General features: G+C 34.9%; 2 protein-coding genes and 1 pseudogene across 8 annotated transcripts; 1 reads left to right on the top strand and 2 right to left on the bottom strand.

Annotated features, from left to right (window-relative positions):
- Positions 1-603, bottom strand: LOC132039137 (ethylene-responsive transcription factor 11-like). Its single transcript, XM_059429678.1, has one exon. It carries the CDS (start codon positions 601-603, stop codon positions 1-3), a length of 603 nt encoding a protein of 200 aa, XP_059285661.1.
- Positions 604-1,400: 797 nt separating this feature from the next.
- Positions 1,401-6,400, top strand: LOC132039136 (ankyrin repeat-containing protein BDA1-like; annotated as a pseudogene).
- Positions 4,717-10,891, bottom strand: LOC132039539 (pentatricopeptide repeat-containing protein At4g33170-like). 7 transcript variants are annotated; one of them, XR_009410383.1, is made up of 4 exons: positions 10,686-10,890; positions 6,678-8,732; positions 5,701-6,414; positions 4,717-4,982 (listed from the first exon to the last, which is right to left on the bottom strand). XR_009410383.1 is itself a non-coding variant. In XM_059430011.1 (2 exons), the coding sequence occupies exon 2, from the start codon at positions 8,657-8,659 to the stop codon at positions 6,899-6,901; it is 1,761 nt and encodes a 586-aa protein (XP_059285994.1). In that variant the 5' UTR covers positions 8,660-8,732; positions 10,686-10,890; the 3' UTR covers positions 6,629-6,898. The 7 variants fall into 7 exon arrangements, 1 of the variants encoding a protein (XP_059285994.1); XR_009410384.1 differs by lacking the exon at positions 4,717-4,982 and having other exon boundaries at positions 5,525-6,414; positions 10,673-10,891; XR_009410387.1 differs by lacking the exon at positions 4,717-4,982 and having other exon boundaries at positions 5,525-6,414; positions 6,849-8,732; positions 10,686-10,891.
- Between the last annotated feature and the right edge of the window lie 9,143 nt (positions 10,892-20,034).

Below are 20,034 nucleotides of genomic sequence, written 5' to 3'. Positions count from 1 at the left end.
TCACATGTTGTCCGGTGGTGGAAGGTTAAGGTCCAGATTGAGAGACTCCCTTGGTTGCGTTACATCGATAAAGTTGTATAAGCTGAACTCTAGCTCTGGCTCTGAGTCTGACTCAGACTCATTTGGGATCCCACACCCACTAACAGTATCGCCACCACCAAAGAAAGCAACGGTCCCTCTTTGGCTACTGGGTTCGCTATAACTCACTTGAGCTGCAGTTAAAGCCTCCAAATACTGATAATCACGTGCCGGTGAAGGAGCGTAAGCAGCAGGAAAACGAGGAATTCGATGCGTGAAACTCGCCGCACTACTAACTGAGGACGAGTGCACATTCACAGCTGGCGATGAGAGCGCATTAGCGCCGCTGCTATGGATGTTGTCCGTTGGAGGAGGAAAATTGGTTTTGGCCTTTGGACCGCGAAGCGACCTCGCTGCCGCATCATAGGCTCTGGCAGCTTCCTCCGCCTTATCGAATGTCCCAAGCCACACACGCTTCTTGATCTCAGCAGCATACCTTCCCCGTCGCCTCTTTCTCACCCCCATATATGAAACTCCTCCGTTTACTTTCTCCGCTGCAGCGTTACCCTTTTCATTCTGCGCCATCTGAAAATGGAAGGTTTGATTGACAAGTAGTATATATATGGCGACTCAAGTAAAGAAAGAGACTGCTTATTTCTGGCTGAAGACATAATTAATAGTGTCCACCTTCTTGGAAAGTGTAGGTCGCATTTGTGTTTAGCTGACATTACACTCCAATTTGTGTTTCAAGGGAAAATGGTCAAATTTACCCCTCTAATTTGCTACTCTTTCCGTCCTAATTTGTTTGACACTTTTCGCTTTTTTGAAAATCAACCTTCTTAATTTTGACCGTGTGTTTGAAGATAGAATCTTTCAATTTTTCGAAATAATTTTTACATATTTGAAAACTACGTAAAAAATACTATAAGTCACCAAAATTAATAATTTAAAATATTTAAATGACGTATGAAAAAATTACGGTAAAAAAAAAACTTGTTTGACTCTCGAAAAGCAAAAAGTGTCAAACAATTTGGGACGGAGGGAGTATTATAAAACTCTTCAGATTTAGTAGGCGTTTGGCCATGAAAACCAAATATTTTTCAATTAATTTAGATTTTTGAAGTTGGAGTTGAAGATGAAGTTGTGTTTGGTTATAATTTTTGCAAAGAATATTTGATTGTTTGAATGTATTGAAAGTGAAAAAAAGTTAAACAACATTTTTAGTAGCCGTTTGGCCATAAAAATTATTCACTTTTTTTCGAAATTTTTTTTCACTTTTTTTACTTTTAGGCGTTTGGCCATAAATATTCGGCTTTGAACTTCATGATCTTCAAAGCTGAGATATACCATAGTGGTAAGCACAACTTGATGAAGGAAACTAAAATCTGGGGCCTGATTTTAGAATCCAAAGGATAAAAAACCAAAATAAATTGCATAATTCTTTGATAGAATTAATGGACAAAAGGCTGCTGGAGGCTGCTCAAAAAGGAAATGTCCATCACTTGCAAAGCTTGATCAAAGAAGTCCATTTTCTAAGGAGATCATTCACCTGAGGCCAAACTTTGCAAGAGAACTAAACCAGGATGGTTTCAGCCTTTTGCATATTCCTCTTCACTATTCAGTAATCGAAGGCAGAGAACATGTCATAAGGGAGCTTCTAGTGGCTTCACCAGACTCTGCTGAAGAAGTGACTGCTCGTGGCGAAACCTGTCTTCATTTAGCTGTCAAGAATAATCAGTTTGAAGCATTCAAATTATTACCTGAGAATCGCAAGGAATTTAACAAGTATGATGTTTTAAACAAGGAGGACATCTATGAAAATACTGTTTTGCATCTTGCTGTGTCAATTAAGCAATATGAGGCAAATTTGTCTTTGGAATTTGAGGATGTAGCAATTAATGAAGAAATTGCTTGGAGACAAAGATCAAGAGTTCAATGGATTAAACATGGAGACAAAAACACTATGTTTTTTCACAGAATGGCCACTTCACATAAAAGATTCAACACAATTGAGACCCTGAAGGTGGATGGAGAAGATATTACTGACCCAAAGGCTATTAAAAGTTCCATCATGGAATTTTATTAGCACCTGTATAAAGAATCTGAAGCTTGGAGGCCAGATTTTGTTTTACAAGGAAATCCTCGTTTTCCCCAGAAGAACAAGAGTGGTTGGAAAGACAGTTTGAGGCAGAAATTCTTGAAGCTATTAAGCTATGTGCGGTTGATAAAGCTCCTGGACCGGATGGCTTTTCAGTGGCTTTCTATCAAAGTTTCTGGGATATGCTGAAGAAGGATATAATTCTCACCCTTCAAAATTTCCATGCTCAACAGTTCTTTGAAAAAAGCTTCAATGCTACTTTTGTGGCTTTGATCCCCAAGAAAGCAGGAGCCATTGAACTTAGGGACTTCAGACCCATTAGTTTGATCTCTGGTATGTATAAGATCATTTCAAAAGTGTTGGCTGAAAGGTTAAAAAAGGTTGTGGGCAATCTGGTTAACAAACACCAAATGGCATTCATTAAGGGGAGACAAATCATAGACGCTGCTTTTATAGCCAGTGAATGTATTGATACCAGGATGAGAGGGGAGGTACCAGGGATCATGTGCAAACTGGATATTGAGAAAGCCTATGATCAACTCAATTGGAACTTCCTTATCAATGTGGTTAGACAGATGGGTTTTGGCAATAGATGGCTGAAATGGATTGGATTTTGCATAAAAACTAACAGGTTCTCTGTATCATTGCCATGGAAGGCCTCAATAGCATGTTGAGGATTGCTACTCACAACAGATGGTTGACAGGATTCAGAGTAGGGAACAGAGCAGGTGAGGTGCTGGAGATCTGCCATCTTTTATATGCAGATGACACAGTTATTTTCTGCGATGCTACACCAGAACAGATCAGCTTCCTTAGAATGATATTGGTGATATTTGAAGCTACATCAGGATTGAAGATAGACTGGAGAAAAAGCAATATCTTTCCAGTTAAGGAAATACAGCAAATACAGGTTTTTGCAAATTTTCTGGGCTGTAGAGTGGAAAAACTACCTACTATTTATCTTGGTATGCCATTGGGATCAAAACACAAAGCTTTGGAGATATGGGATGGAATCATTGAAAAAACAGAGAAGAAGTTAGCTCTGTGGAAGTCTCAGTATCTTTCTCTGGGAGGGAGACTTATTTTTGATAAATTCAGTGTTGGATGCTCTACCAACATACGTAATGTCTTTATTTCCTATGCCAAGCAAGGTGATTGACATCCTAGATAAATTGAGGAGGAATTTCTTATGGAATGGCAATAAGGAGGGCAGGAATTTTCACTTAGGGAAGTGGGAGAATGTACAGAAGAATAGAGATCAGGTCAAGGAGGAAGCTGAAGTCTTCTTTACAATGAGGAACAACAAGCTCCCTGGAAGGAAGTAGTCCAGCAAAAATTTGGACAAGAAGGACACTGGTGTACAAATCCTGCAACAGACACGTATGGTGTAGGGGTGTGGAGAACTATTAGATCTTTATGGTCTGATTTTAAGAGAAACTCATGTTACAAGGTGGGAAATGGCAGCAGGATTTTTTCTCCGGAAAGACAATTGGATTGGAAATGGATCACTTAAGGAGCTGTTCCCTGTGTTGTTCTCTATTTGTAGCAATCCTGATTGCACAATTGTAGAAGCTTGGACACCCCAGAGATGGGCTCTAACATTCAGAAGATATCAGCGGTGAACTACTGAGAACTTTTTGGGCACAAATGTTGAAGCTGATGCAATCAGATGGAAGCATCAAAATGATGGAGTGTTCTCAGTGAGCAGGGTGTACAAAAGGGGAATGTTTGAACTGGCAGGATTTTCAACAGGTCCTTGGAAGCTTCTGTGGAAGAACATGGCACCAACCAAGGTGAAATGTTTCTCTTCTGGTGGCAAGGAGAGCTTGTCTCACACATGAAGTTCTACAGAAAAGAAAAATACTAATAGCATCTAGATGCTCTCCGTGTCAAGAGGCAGCAGAAACAAATAATCATTTGTTCCTTCACTGTAAAGTTACAACTCAGGTTTGGGCTCTCTTTATCAGTTTGGCCAAGGAAAGCTGGATCATGCCAGAACACACAGCAGATCTCTTAAGTTGCTGGATCAGGAGATGTAGCAAAAGCCAGAAGATATGGTGGAGAACAATTCCAGCTTGTATATGGTGGAACATATGGAAGGAGAGAAATGACAGAATCTTTGAAGGCAGATCCAATTCCATTCAGAAGATCAAATGGAATTGTATTAGTTCCTTATGTTTTTTGTGTAAAGAAAATAGTATAGTTGACGAATTACAATTAGTAGATTTCATAGGAGTTTTGTAATTACTACCACTCTGTAGCTCTCTTTTTGGACTTGGCCAGCATATCCCTTAATGCTGAGGAATACAATGTTACCAGTTTCAAAAAAAAAAAAAATATGAGGCAAGTATCTCCGGTGTCTTCATTATGGCTCTTTTGCCTCATCATGTTGTTTTCCTATCGTTCAATTTAAGATAGATGAACCATCCAGGTTGTTGATCTATTGCTCGACGAACATGTTGCGAAGGGCACAATTGAGGTGAACTCTTTGAACGAGAGAGGCCTTACACCTTTGGAGGTACTATTTAAGGAATCTGGAGAAAGACATACTGAGGAAATTCTAAGAGCATCTGCTGCTGTATCAGTTGAAAACTTGCAATCTTCACAACAAGAAGCTTTGCCCCAATCGTCGGTTGTTCCAGTTCAAGATCCATTAAATGAACAATCCAGCAGAGAGAGCAAAGAAGGGACAGGCCTCGATCTCGTTCTAAGAAGCTTCGGGATTTCTTCAAGTACAATAAAACCAAAGTTTGTCTCAGAGAAGTAAGAGACACCACCCTTCTTGTGATAGCTATTCTAATTGCAACAGAAACTTATCAAACAGTGCTTAGTCCACCAGGAGGCGTTTGGCAGGACACTTACTGGCCTGATGACAATAACACACCAGTAGTGTTGGCAAAATGTCAACGTATCACAGGACAGTCAGTAAGATCTAATGGCATTCTGGACTTAAACAAGTGTCAAAGAGAATACAAAGTTCAGGGGAAGGCAAAATTGTAGAATGTGGCATTATCAGTTCATGATAAACCATTCTTAATGAAAAAGAAAAAGCTCTTAATAAAAGTTAAAGTTAAAGTCAAATTGAACTGAATTAAACTAATCTATTCAACAGATTTGCAGATGATTTTAGCAGAGCAATTGTTTACATTTTGTTGACTTTGAATTAAACTTCTTTATCAGATGAATACCATATAATGTCCACTTAAGTTGCTTGACATATTGAACTTATATATCAAAAGCGAGCAACTTATTGATAATTAACATTTGTCTAACTAGTTCAATGAACCTATCATTGCCAATTATAAATTCAAGAATAAATCTCTCATCCTAAACGAGTCTAACTGAACTGAATTAACTAATCCGTTAAGAAAATTAACAGATCATTTTAACAGAACTTCAGATAATTCTTGATATATATAAGCTCAAAAGAAAGCTAAAACTTTCTGCACTTCCCATTTTCTCTCTTATTAAAGGAACAACAAAGTATTTTTCTTATTCGATGGTTCAAAAGAATGGATCAAAGGTTATTTGAAGCTGCAAGAACAGGAAATACAGAATAATTGCACAAGCTTTTGAAAGATTACCCCCTTTTACTGGACACTGTTGCATTAGCAGGTGGAGAAAATCCTCTACATATTGCTTGTATTGTAGGACATGTTCATTTTGCAAGAGAGATGATTAAACTTAGGAGAGAATTTGCTGCAGAAATTTGCTGCAGAACTGAACCAAGATGGTCTAAGCCCACTTCATATTGCATCAGCTAATGGGAATGTGGATATTGTAAAGGAGCAGCTAAATTTAGACCATAATCTTTGCCGGATCAAAGGAAGAGAACAAAGGGTTCCTCTACATTAAGCAGTTATTAAGGGAAGAGTTCGAGTAATTACAGAACTCATTGCAGCTTCTCCTGATTGCATTACGGATTATACGGCTCGAAATAGACAGCTCTTCACCTCGCAGTAAATGAACTACCAATTCGAGGCCTTCAAAGTTTTGGTGGAACACCTCAAGAAATTGAAAAAGGAGGATGTCTTAAACAAAAAGGATGACCAGGGTAACACTTCCAGACTACGTGCAATTCACGCTTGAGCCTCGTACAATTAGATTTCATTATCCAACAACTCAGACAATTGCGTTTCAAGAATATTTCTCCAAAAATTCACAGCTTTGCTGCAACTCCCTTTGGCCCAGCTGTTTATTGCTACAGATTCTTTTTGAACAGATATAAACATAGTTCATCTTTGATGATCTGCTGATGCATATGGATGATGTACTTCCACGAGTGCTAGCATATGTATCTGAACACAAAGCAAAACCGAGTGAGGGGGCTGATACTTTTGTTTATATATATAATAAAAGACATACACATTTTGATAGAACAAAGGTAATGATATCAGGTAATGGTAACACCCACAAAGTAGCAGCGCCATAGAGCATAAACATATATTTTAATCAACAGAAACTCATCCTATCAAAAAATAGACAACAGAAAAGTGTACTTTGCTTCAGGCAACTATAAACTCTTCTGTTACATAAGCAAAGCAATTTCAAATTAATCTACCACACAACAACCATGCCTTCCAATTACATCATGAACGAAGCCACTGCAACATTCCATCTCCAAGGATCAAATTTGGAAAGACCAAAAGCAGTTTGAAAGAAGCAGATCAAAAAGATAAGTCCATACCTTAGTTAGTTCAGTAAAATCTGTCATTTCAGAAACCCTTCGAACATGCCGAGCTTAATGCTGAATCAGTGGTATGAGGAAAATAACTGCCTTTCTTACGCTGAATCAAGGAGAATAATTTCTTCATCCCATCCACAGCCTAAAGTTCCAAGGACACTCACGATTTCCTCGATCCTTGACTTAGAGAAATTGCCAATTGTGAACTTTTCAACAACTCCCTTCACTTCAATGAGACTATGACCAGCCTCCTTCTTTAAACCGCAACTCTTTAACATTTTTCTTGCCTCTGCTACACTATCCCACTTCTCATCTGAAGCATATAAGTTTGATAACAAAACATAAGGTGAAGTAGAAACTGGCTGAAGCTGCAGGAGTTTTTTAGCCATTCTTTCCCCAATTACAACATCACCATGCAGCCGACAAGCTGAAAGTAAGCAACCTAAAACAACTGAATCATTCCCAAAGGGGTACCTTTGCATGTATTCTTCAGCATCTTTCAGTCTCCCAGCTCGTCCTAGCAAATCAATGAGGCAAGAGAAATGTTCAATGTCAGGAGTAACTCCATAAATCTCATTCATGGTATTGAAGTAATCTAGGCCCTCATTTACAAGCCCTGCATGATTGCAAGCGATTAGAAGTCCGAGAAATGTGACAGAATCAGGCTTTAAACCAACACTCTTCATCTCCTCGAACAATTTTATAACTTCTTTTCCATGGCCATGGTTAGCAAATCCAGCAATGACGCTATTCCACGAGACAAGATTATGACAAGTCATTAGCCTAAAAGCTGTATATGCATACCGAATACAGCCACATTTAGCATACATGTTCACAAGGGCATTGCCAACACCAATATCTACATTTGAGTTTGTTCTAATAAGATGAGCATGTATTTGCCGCCCAAATTGCATAGAACCCATGCCAGCAGATGCAGAAAGCAGACTAGCATAGGTAAACTCATCAGGCCTTCCATCAAAATATTCTACCATCTCTTTGAAAATAACCAAAGCCTTCGAATGATCATCACAACGAGAACAAGCAGCAATGAAAGTATTCCATGAAATCACATCTTTCTCTTTGATTGATCTGAAAACTTTGTCAGCTTCATCTAACAAGTTTAAATTTGAGTACATTGTCATTATTATATTTCCTATAAAGGCAGTCCCGTCAAGATTGAGCTTGATTGTTTGACTATGCAATTGCATTCCCTTTCCCAAATCATCAGTTCCAAATAAACCCACAAAGGTGAAGCGGTCCGGCACCAATCCTTGTTGGCACATACTTTTGTAGACTTCAAATGCTTTCTCTCTTTGATTACTTTCTACCAAACCCATTATGATTGTGTTGTAAGAGACATCAGTTGGATTAGGTGTTCTTGTGAAAACTGATAGAGCATCACTACATTGACCATTTTTCATGTACATTGAGATCAGCGAGTTGGAAACAAACGAAATGGATGAACAGCCTAATTTGATAGACTGAGCATGTATTTGTTTACCAAGTTTCAGGGCCAAGAGATTAGCACATGAACTAAGAGCACTAGCAAGGACAAATTCATTAGGCTCTAGTGGCATTTGGGAGTAGAGGCTGATAGCCATGAGGTGCTTACCGTCTTGATCATAACCAGATATCATGGCTGACCACGTAACGAGATTTCTTTTGGACATCTCATTAAAAACCTGACTGGCAAAGTTAGTATTTCCACACTTAGCATACATGTTGAGGATGTGATTGGATATGAAAACATCACCTTGTAAGCCTGACTTGATTGCAGCTGCATGTAGAGAAAGGCCATAATGGAATGCCTTGGTCTTAGAGCAATGATGCAATAGTGAACCAAGAATTTCTGGTACCATTCAAAAAGGTTCTCCACTCAAGAATTTCATCTACTAAAAAATTTAAACGGGAAGTATCAGCATGCAAATGAACCTGCACGAAAGGTTCAGTCAATTAGGGTAGAAAGCGAAAATGAAACAGTTGATAATTATAGCCAATTCAATTAAGTACTCTCTCTGTTTCAGTTTGTTTGTCTTACTTTCCTTTTTAGTCCGTTTCAAAAAGAATGACTCTTTCCTTTTTTGGCAACTCCTTAATTCCAACTTTCCACATGCCATGTTTAAGACCACAAAATTCAAAAGTCTTCTTTACTTTCTTAAACTCCGTGCAAGTCAAAACCAGACAAACAAATTGAAATGGAGGGAGTACTAATTTTTGTTCTTTTATCATCAAGTCAATAACATAGAAGTCCGATATAACTACAAATATTACAAAAACATTAGTCACATACAAGAAAACTAAAACTTATCCAATAAAACCACTTACTCACCCCTTCTATGTAACTACTGTTATTCTTTCTCCATTTTTATTCTCAAAATTAGCTTCACATCGGCATTAACTCCAAAATTAGTCCTATTTCCCACCATATCATCTCCAAACAACATCACTACACTACAAAAAGAAAATAATAACAAAAAGAACAAAGAGAAAAGCAAAAGCCAACCTAGTAAAGAAGGAAAGACAAGAGGAAAGGTACATGGAGAAGTGGAGAATGTTGCAAATCAGAGCCATTCAACTTTATGAAGTTTACAATAGAGGTTTATCAAAAGAAGTACTCTTTACCAGAATTAATGTCATTTTTTCTTTCTAAAATCAAAGTTAAATATTTTTTTTAAAATCATAACCCCTTAAACTTTCTAGTTACTTTGAAAATGTGAAAAATTGCATCTTGGAATTTCATGTAGCTTTTACATATACTAGTTGGTGTAAGCCCGGGCCCAATTGCTATAAAGTTTCTTTTCTCCTGTGAAGATGCTTTGAGCAGTTAGAACTGAAGCATCTATAAATGACCGCAGTCATAATTTAGTGCATTTGACTTATGATGCTTTTGAAACTGGTTTAGACAAAGCTCTAGAAGGTTACATATTCTACGGTTATGTGTCATATTGAAGCATCCATCAACCATCATCACTTCAGTAATAGTTCATAACAGGTATAGAATAATCGAAAAATACACTTCAGACAATTAACTGGAAAGACAATCCAGTAATACTCAGGATAAAAAATATACATCAACATGATTAAAATGTAGAAGACTATCTGATCTTGTAAATATATATAAATCCACCAGACACATAGTAGTTACATCGAGGAGTGTCAATAGAATAATTTTATCGAACTTGCTTCTTGACGCCTGGAAAAAAGCCTAATAAAGAGTCCTGAATCCTCTTTCTCTATAGCCTTACATCTCCAAATGAGGATGTCTCCTTCTATGTTGCTCGGACTCTTCAAAAATATCGACGGGTGCGTGTTGGACACTCCAAAGTTAGTACATTTTTGGAGAATCCAACACCGGTGCGGCAACGGAAGTGAAGAGTCCGCACAACTTAGGTCTCCTTTACACAAAAATATGGTGTGTTTTTATTTGAACTTCACAGTAGCACCTAATTCAGTTGTGTTTCAATTTTTCCTACTCTCTACAAACATCTTTACCTGCATAACTAAGGTAAGGCATGAGGTTTGTTTGTGCTATTGTTCTTGAATTTGAGATAGGCATTACATATGGTGTTGGTATTGTGTATTGATCCCAAGATGTTCAAGTTTGTGGCTTCTATATAGGAGAAAAATATAAACAAATTTAAACCAAAAATAAAATAGAAAAACCAAACAAAACAAGTTGTTTGAAACAGAAGTACTTATGCTAACTTGACCAAGTAATTAAATAAAATGTACAAGCAATATATATGTAGCTCTTCTTTAACATAACCATATAGACAAGTTAACTGCACTTCATATTGAAGAAAGTTGTAGACACCATCAAACAATATGCACTTTGCAGCATATATTAATAAAAATAGAAGTTGTGAGGTTACCATAGAAAATTACCTATGACCCAAGTAAGGTGGAACAACTACTCTCTCAGATTTCTTCCTCTTGTTCTACCCTAGGACTTACCACACCCAAAAAAAATCACTTTTGAATGCAACCAAGTTTGAGAGAAGGTCCAAATTAGTCCCTTACGTTTGGCAAAAGACTCAAAATCGTCCTTTAAATTTATATATTAGAGCACTAATAATCCTTATAGTTTTAAAAAATGGTGCACTTGGAGATGAAATCGTTAAATACTAACGTGATCCATCATATTTTGTTTGGCCATGAAAATCAAATACTTTTCAATTTATTTGGAATTTTGAAGTTGGAGTTGTGTTTGATTATAGTTTTTGCAAAGAACATTTGGTTGTCTGAATGTATTGAAAGTGAAAAAAGTAAAAAAAAAATTAAAAAAAATTATTTTTGATGTTTTTCAAATTTCTTGAAAATTTCATGGCCAAACATTAATTTTCAAATAAAGTAAAATAATTTTTCAAAAAAAAAAATGAAAAATTCTCATGGCCAAACGGGTCCTTGTGACCCATCCAAGACAACATAACTCATCCCCAAACAAAAGAACCTCTCTCTAAACACGAATGACTTGGAAATTCACACAAAATGGACGCATACTGAGAATTTTTCATTCTTATAATTTAAGGAGAAATTGGAATTGAGGTCAATTAGATCAAGTTTTTGCACGGATTGGCCTCCAAACACACTGACCTTTAATTTTTGTCTCTTCTATACGTGGTTTTTAAGTTCAATCCTTGCTACTTATTTAATGAGAATATCTAGACCTGCTTCGCTCTGTATAATTTTTATATAATATTTTTATCTTCGAAAACTGAAATTTTACCAAATTGACATATATTCTGTAGGAATTAAGTTATGCGGCATAAGTTTTGTAGTAGTATTTTTCAGATTACGTTGATGTTGAAAGTTTTGCCTCCTCCGGCATACAATTTGTGTAGATGTTATAATACATATGCCGAAGTTAAACGTAAATATCTTTGAGTGACATCTAAATTATGCCGCGCCAATAATATTGAAGGACAAAAATTAAAGACCACAAATTTAAGGGACGAAAATTAAAGACCATGCCAAAATAGGGTCATTTGTGCGAATGACCCCATGGTATGGGCTGAATGGTTGTCGACATTTCATTTTTTTGCACGGATTGCCCTTCGTTTGGGGTGGTCTTTAAATTTTGCCACTCAAATTTGTGGTCTTTAAATTTTGCCCTTCATATTTGTGGTCTTTAAATTTTGCCATTTGCTTGGAAAGATGAGCGAATACATGAAATTACGGGTTCGAACCCCCGCGAAGCATAAAATAAAAAAATAATTTCGCAAGGCGGGACTAGGAGTGTATGCGGATCCAAGATACAATCTTTAAGAAAAAGTTAAAGTTATGCCGGATCGCATAACTAAAAGTCGCCCTCGAAAAAATCTGCCCCCTCAAGGAACTTTTAGTTAAACATAACTAAAAGTCTGCGGAGGGGGCATATAAAATTTAAACTTTGCCTTATAAGGCAAACTTTTTTTTGGTTGAAAGTCTATTTTATTCCATCCAAAAAACTTGTACGGTACAAAGTTCAAGCCGACCTTCAACCGTACATGGTAAAATTCCTACTCACTAACTTGTATAAGTCAAACTAGGAGCAACTATTACATTAAAAAAACAACGGCCGAGTTTTAATCAACTACACTTATCTAGGGATAGCAATTCATAGCAACGTGAGAGCTCTCTGCCATTTGAAATTGTTCCCCTTGGATGTGAATATGTTGTGCAATCTCTCTGCGAGTCTATCGGAAGAAAGCGAGTATTTTGAAATGCGAGTAGGTTCCTTTCTCTCCAAAAACCAATGCCACTAGCATACCAAAAATGCGACAAGTAATGGAGCGGTGGCACGATTTGTGTCTAGCAATGTGTGAGATCCATGTGATTTCATCTTGCCCCCCTATTCTTCTAGTGTACCCCGGCCATACCAACAATCTGTACCCACAATCCTTTTGTGATGGAGCATTCAAAATAAAGATGGGAAAATATTTCTTGGGTACGCCTGAGAAGATGGGAAAATATTTAAGTCTATCAAGATTGCTAATCTACCTTGTATGCCGGCCAAAGTGTGAATTTGTATCGGGATGGACATTTGGTTGTAGCATAATACTTTTCCATGTAACTTTGGTATATATGCTTGAAAAAATACATATATATGCTTCAAGGCAAAGTTTGCCCATAAGGCATAAGTATGCCCCCATCGGCATAAGTTTGGTAAATCCTTAACAAGTTTATGCCGATGGGGCATACTTTTAATGGGCAAACTTTTATGCGGATCCGGCATAAACTTATGAAGGAATTATCAAAGTTATATGCGGAGCAGGCATACTTATGTCAAGTACGCCCATAAGGCATAAGTATGCCGGTCGCATAACTTTGCTAATTCCTTCACTCGTATGCTCAGATGGGGGCATAGCGAAATTTAAACTTTGCCTTGCGAATTTTTTTTTTTAAAATTTTGTTGTGTGGGGGTTCGAACACGAAACCTATGGGATTTAGCGAAGGGCAAAATTTAAAGATTTCAAATATGAAGGGCAAAATTTAAAGACCACCCCAAAAGAAGGGCAATTCTGCGAATTGCCCTCGACATTTTAGCCCAATTCACAAAGTTCCTTAAAAGAAAAGGTTTGAAGCTAGTATATACAGTTAAAAATATGAGAATTATTTACATTATCAGAATGATAATGATTTAATTACTATTTTAACATGTAATAAATTAGTACTTACTATAAAATTAATACTTGTAATTATCTTATATAAGTGATATAATTGTGTATAATATTTTTGAAACTGTCAAATGCATAGCACATGCACTTTTAAAAAATTGGGCTTGTCTTGCACTTAAGGTATATTTTGCCCTTGCTTTATAAATTTTTTGTGTAGCTTTTTTGCAATATATGTTTTCGAATGGACCTTAACTTTACTCATCTCTTAAGTTTATTAATTGTACCACTTTTTGAATCTGAAGTTTAGGAGCTTAAAAGACACTCATATTCATCATATATCTATTTTAATAGATATATTAAAATAGATATATGGCATGAAATAAAACTTAAGTTACAATTCAAAATTTTGCTAGCGATTTCAAACAATTGATAAAGAGAGTAATAAGTTTACTTTGTTTAAAAGAAAGACATGGAAAAAATGAATTTTATGATCACTACTGAAAGACATAGGAAATTTGGTTTTGGTAGTCCAGTACGAACGTTATATCCTTTTCACTTGATAAAAATAACATAAATTTTTAAAAAAAATACCTGAAAATCTTTGTAAAATTAATTTTTTCAATTAAAATTGTAAGTGAGCACAACATGTCATTTTTCTTCTAAAAGGAACTTGATGCAAGACTGTCATTAGACCCACCAGAAAAATTATTACTCGTCCTGTATCTTAGTCAGAATGAAATGAAAAGAGAGGACTAAATTCCAAAAATATAAACTGTACATTTATGATTTATGTGGAAAAAAAAAAAATCAATTATTTTTGGCTTTTAATTGCAAAAAGTAACTTTTGGTGATTTTGATGGTGCAAGGAAAGTCAAAAGACAATGCGATCATAACATGGCCTAATTAGTTAGATGGATATCATAATCCAAAATAGTAGCTAATTCAACTAATTGACCATAGTAGTCGCACACAGTTTTCCCTGTCTATTGTTTCTCATTTTCAAATTTTTTTTTTTTTTTACTCACCTTTATTATTAACGAATTAACAGACCCTGTTTCTACTAAGAATACCTATTGCTACTTGAATTGAGATAGAAAATTTGAATACTTGAATTGAGATAGAAAATTTGAATATTAAGCTCTTAGATTACATTTAAGGAAGAGTTGTCGTATATCCTTTTGCTAAAAGTTTGAACACGACTTTTGGCCAATTCAAGCATTATATCCCATTAAAATGGTGGAATCTATGAAACAAAGTATAACAGATTTCTTCCATCAATCTTAAAAGAGTTTAATTTTCAAATAGATCTAAAATGTGCTTTACAGTTTAATTTTGTAAGTTTAGCTATAAATTTATTAATAATTTATTATTTTTCTTTAATTTTAATTATTGAAATATCATATCTTTTGAGATTTTAAATTTAGTATTCTTTTGTTTAGTTTTTATTAACATTAAAAAATGAAAATTTGTTTTTTGGATAACCTTTTGTCTATAACAATCGATAATATTTAAACTTCAAATGTTGTTATCTATATCTATCTATATCTATATCTATATCTATCAATATTTTATTATAAAAGCATGAATACAAATGTTGGTCGACCAAAATATTCTTCAAATATTGAACGACTTTTATACCCTTTAAAAAGTTCCTTTAAATAGATAATTATATTCTGTGTTGGATAAAATTGTTATATTAAGGACCTTATAATTAGGACTTTGAATTCAATCATAACTACGGTGTCACAGAATATAACGGATCCATATCAGCAAAGGAAACTTTTTTTTAAAAGGACTCTTAAATCAAGTAGGAATGACTTTCTTATATTAACAAACGAATTTGTATAGATTATAATTTGGTACTTATAGAATTACTTGATTGTAATAATGATACTGAATTCGAAAGAAGGATCAAATTAGTAGTTAGATATTAGTTCAAAAATTGGTAAAAGTTCTTTTGTTAATATATATGTTAATGGAGATATAAATTATTATGAATTTCATAACTAAATACATTAACAATAAAGTGTAATTTTCTAGAAAGATGTTATTCGTAAAAAAATTAAAATATAACTAATTTATAGTATTAGCGGCAAAAAATTCTCTTCTAAAATAACTTTAAAAGTCGATATATAATCCTACATGTTACTCAAATGTTTTGGATGAGTGGAGATTTTGTAAATAACCACCCATATAAACTTTCTTTTTTACTTCGGAAACTACTCTAAGAGCCTGTTTGGATGGGCTTATGCCTATAAGTTTTTTGTTTTTAAAAGCTAAAAAATAAGTTGGTTAATTCTAATTTTTTTTTTTTTTTGGCTCATAAAACTTTTCACTTATAAATTTGCTTTAGATAAAAATGCAAGTCAAATGGGCCAATTATTTTTTTGAGCTTATTTTAAGCACAAAATGACTTTTAATTTAATTTGGCCAACCAAACATCAAAAAAAAAAAGTTGAAAAGCGAATTTTTTTATAAGCAACTTATAAGCCAATCCAAACGGGCTCTAATTCTTAATGGACTATAACATGGATCCATATCATACACATTGACACGTTTTGCAAAGAGTTTTAATTTGAATATGCATGCTTTGCAATTTTTACATATATATTAATTTGTATAAAATTGTGGCCAGATAGCATGTGTCGGGATACTCAAAGATCACATGGACAATATATATGTATATGTAATATAGAAATTTTTACTTCTTTTTAAAGAAACAAATTACATGTTGCATAAAATTGTATATTAATATAAATGTTGTTTGATCAAAATAACCTTAAAATATTGAACGACTTTTATACCCTTAATAAGCTATAATTCTATTACTTATACACCTTACACAACTAAAGTGTTATCCTATTACTACTAGCGTTACTAATCCTATTTCTATTCAACTACCTAAACAAAAAAAGCCTCTTATTGAACATACTCTCGACATAAGTTTAGGACTACTAATTCTATTACTACTGATGTTACTCAATATAGGTGAACTATTAATCCTATTACTACGTTTCTCAATGAAGGTTTACTACGTACTCAACATATGTTAGGACTATTAATCATATTACTACTAATGCTATTACTCAATGTACGTGAACTATTGATCCTATTACTACATTTCTCAATGAAGGTTAGGAATGTTATGATATTACACTAGGAAATCAACTCAGCTACGAATTTAGCTTACGTTTTGATATGGGATAAAAAAAAACATATTATTCCACATTCTCCATCATAAACTTTTGAAGAAGTATTAATTTTAAGCTTTGCTATTGCTCCGGAAAGAAGATAACAAAATTCGACAAACTTTTCGAAAGATATTATTTCTTTCCTTATTATAGTTTTTATTTTCAACTTCACTATTTATGTTTGGAGGTCTCAGCGTCAACTTATCAATTGTGTTGTCTTGCTTTAGCGCAGGATTTTGATATCTTATTACTCCATAGACTAAGCCCGTCAACCGGTTCGGTTGAACCGGTTAAAACCGGAACCGGACTGGTAAAAACCGGAACCGGAACCGGTAGAACCGGTTAACCGGTTCCGGTTAACCGGTTCCGGTTAACCGTTAATTCTTTTACCGGTCCGGTTCCCATTTTTTTGAAACCGGAACCGGACCGGTTAAACCGGTTAAATTAAAAAAAAAAAAAAAATTTAAAGAGCCGTTGGGCTGGCCTGGTCGTAATTGGACCGTTGGCAACGGTCGTTGCCAAACGGTCATTTACCTAATTTTTGACCCCCCCAACCCCCCAAACTTTTTTTTTAACACTTTAACCCATCCCTCACCCCTATATAAACCCTTCTTCATTTTCATTTTAATTCACACCAATTCACTCTTCTCTTTCTCTCAAATCTCAATCTCTCAATTATAGTTACTTTGCAATAATTAGTCACTTTATATTTCTCTCAAATAAATATTACAAAGTCTTATTATAGTTTCAATTATTAATTTTGCAATTATAATATTGTTGGTGGAGTTGGTGATTTTGCAACAATCCGAAGTAACTTTGGTGGATTTGCAATTCTAGCCGCCTTCACTTTGTTGGAAATTAATCCGGCAATTTGGTACCTTCGTTCCAACTCTATCTTTATTTTTCGCAATTTAATTCTAGCAATTTATTTTTCGCAATTTAATTTACGCAATTTAATTCTAGCAATTTAATTTGTTGTGATTTATTTGATTGTGATTTAAATTAATTCTATTTAATAATGTCAAAGAGATTAAGACGTGGTGCCGGTAGTAGTAGTAGTGGTATTGTTAGGCGTGGGCTTAATGAGGAAACATTTGTGGAAGAAACACCTAATTTAGGTATTGATGTTGGAGGAAATAATCCACTTTTAGGTCATGAGGCAATGCAACAACATTTTACCGACACTTTTAATAAAGACTTAGATGATGATGATGAAACACAACCCCCCGAAAATCCCATAGGAGATACATGTCCTGCACAATCACATACACAAGACAAACCGCCTAGAACTCGTAAGCCAACAGCTAAAGTTTGGAAATTTATGACTAAGAATAGGGAAAACCAATTAGCTACATGTACCCTATGTGGACAAGTATTTAGTTTTAAGCAAGAAGCGGTAAGGATGGTGGAACGGGTACACTAAATTCTCATATGAGAACCAAACATATGGATGTTTGGGGAGAGCAAACGGGTTCAAATGTGGGGGGATTCAAATGACGATAGACCCACGAACCGGTAGAAATTTTAAGTATGACAAGAAAAAAGAGCGTGTAGAAATAGCTAAAATGGTAGCTTATGATTGTTTACCATTTTCCTTTCCATCGGGTATGGGGTTTGTTACTTACATTCAACGTTGTTATAATCCGTTATTTGAGGGTATTCCTAGAAGTACTTGTAGAGCCGATGTTATAGATTTGTTTAAAAAATATAGATTTTATTTGCGCCATGTATTTAATTCTTTAAATTGTAATGTTTGTCTTGGTCTTAGTCTTAACAAGTTAGATTTTTTTGCTATTACATGTCATTGGGTTGATGACAACTGGGTTATGCAAAAAAGAATTATAGCTTTTTTATATGATGAAGGAAAAGGTCGTCATGATGGAAAATTTTTAGCGGATTCAATGTCTACTATTATGAGATTTTTTAACATTTATAGAAAAACACTTTGTATTGCTTTAGATAATGCTTCTAATAATACAAAGGCGATTGGTCTTTTAAAGAGAGAATTAAACCCTCCGCTAAAAAATATTTTTCATGTGAGATGTAGTTGTCACATTTTAAATTTAATTGTTAAAGATGGTCTTGACTATTTTGACGATTCTATTCAAAAAGTTAGAAATGCGGTTGCGTTTCTTTTTTTGTAATGCTAATAGGGGAAGAATTAGAGATTTTAAGAATGCTTGTGTGGAAAATAACCTTAGACCTAAGAAAATTCAAGTAGAAATTGAGACTAGGTGGAACTACACTTACATTATGCTACAACAAGCATATGAATATAGGATTCCCATACAACAAATTCACAACAAATATAATACTGATAGTGATGATTGGTTAAATTATTCGCATTGGGAAGATGTTAAAGAATGTGTTGACCTCTTAGAAAATTTTTATAATGCAACTCTTGTTTTTTCTAGACAATTCTATCCCACGGTAACCGGAATTTTAGCCTACTTAGCGGAAATAGCTAGAGTTTTACAAGAGTATAAACATAAACCCGGTTATCAAGTGGCTATTTTTGAAATGATAATCAAATTTAAGAAGTATTTTTTTCCCATCCCAACTTTATTTATATTGGGTTCTATTTTAAATCCTTGTTTAAAAATGTCTTATACTAAAAATTTGGTTGGTCAAATTTATACATTTTTAGAAATTGATGCGGGAGTTCAACCATCTTTAATTTGGCCGAACTCGCTATTGATGATGAGTTTAGAAAAGTTTTTACTCATTATTGTAGTTTGGAAGAACGTGCTACACCGTTGCTCCACGCCCTACTACTTCTCGCAGTAGCAAAAAGGGCTTGTCGGGTTTAAAAGTTTTACATTCACAACCAACTTCTTCTTGTCCGCAAACTTTGATGAATATAACTTTTATTTGATGCAGCAAAATGTGGATATCAAGGAATATGGATGACTTGGACGTCTTAGCATGGTGGAAGAAGTACAAGGAAAGTTATCCGATACTCTCAAGAATGGCTCGAGATATCCTTACGGTTCAAGTATCAACCGTGGCTTCGGAGAACGCATTTAGCCAAGGAAGACAGCAAATTGGAGGCCATAGACATTCATTATCCGGCTTTAGCTTGCAAGTACTAGTGTGCATTCGCGATTGGATTAGATCGGAGCGACGCAACCAAAACTTAGAAGCGGAGGAAGGCGAAGAGGAAGAAATTGAAGATTTGATAGCTAGTGGACCGGACCATAGACTTTGAAGATATTTTCATGACCGAATATGATGTGGGGGAAATTAACGAAATGGTTCAAAATTGGTGATTTTATTATTCTACTATTTCTATACTGCTCATGTATTATTTGCAAGTTAAAAAAAACTACAACTTGCAAATAAATGTTATCCAAGAATGAATAAAATATATGGCTCATTGAGCTTTCTTCTATTTACTTGTGTTCATATTTTTACTTTTATAAAGTTAGGAATATACCTAAAATATAC

This window comes from Lycium ferocissimum, chromosome 12 (assembly GCF_029784015.1).
Source record: "Lycium ferocissimum isolate CSIRO_LF1 chromosome 12, AGI_CSIRO_Lferr_CH_V1, whole genome shotgun sequence".
In the NCBI taxonomy this organism is placed as follows: domain Eukaryota; kingdom Viridiplantae; phylum Streptophyta; class Magnoliopsida; order Solanales; family Solanaceae; genus Lycium; species Lycium ferocissimum.
This window is presented reverse-complemented; position numbering and strand designations above follow the sequence as displayed.

Excerpts from the sequence above, each read along its gene's own strand:
- LOC132039137 (XM_059429678.1), bottom strand. The coding sequence starts at position 603 with ATGGCGCAGAATGAAAAGGGTAACGCTGCAGCGGAGAAAGTAAACGGA.
- LOC132039539 (XM_059430011.1), bottom strand. The coding sequence starts at position 8,659 with ATGGTACCAGAAATTCTTGGTTCACTATTGCATCATTGCTCTAAGACC.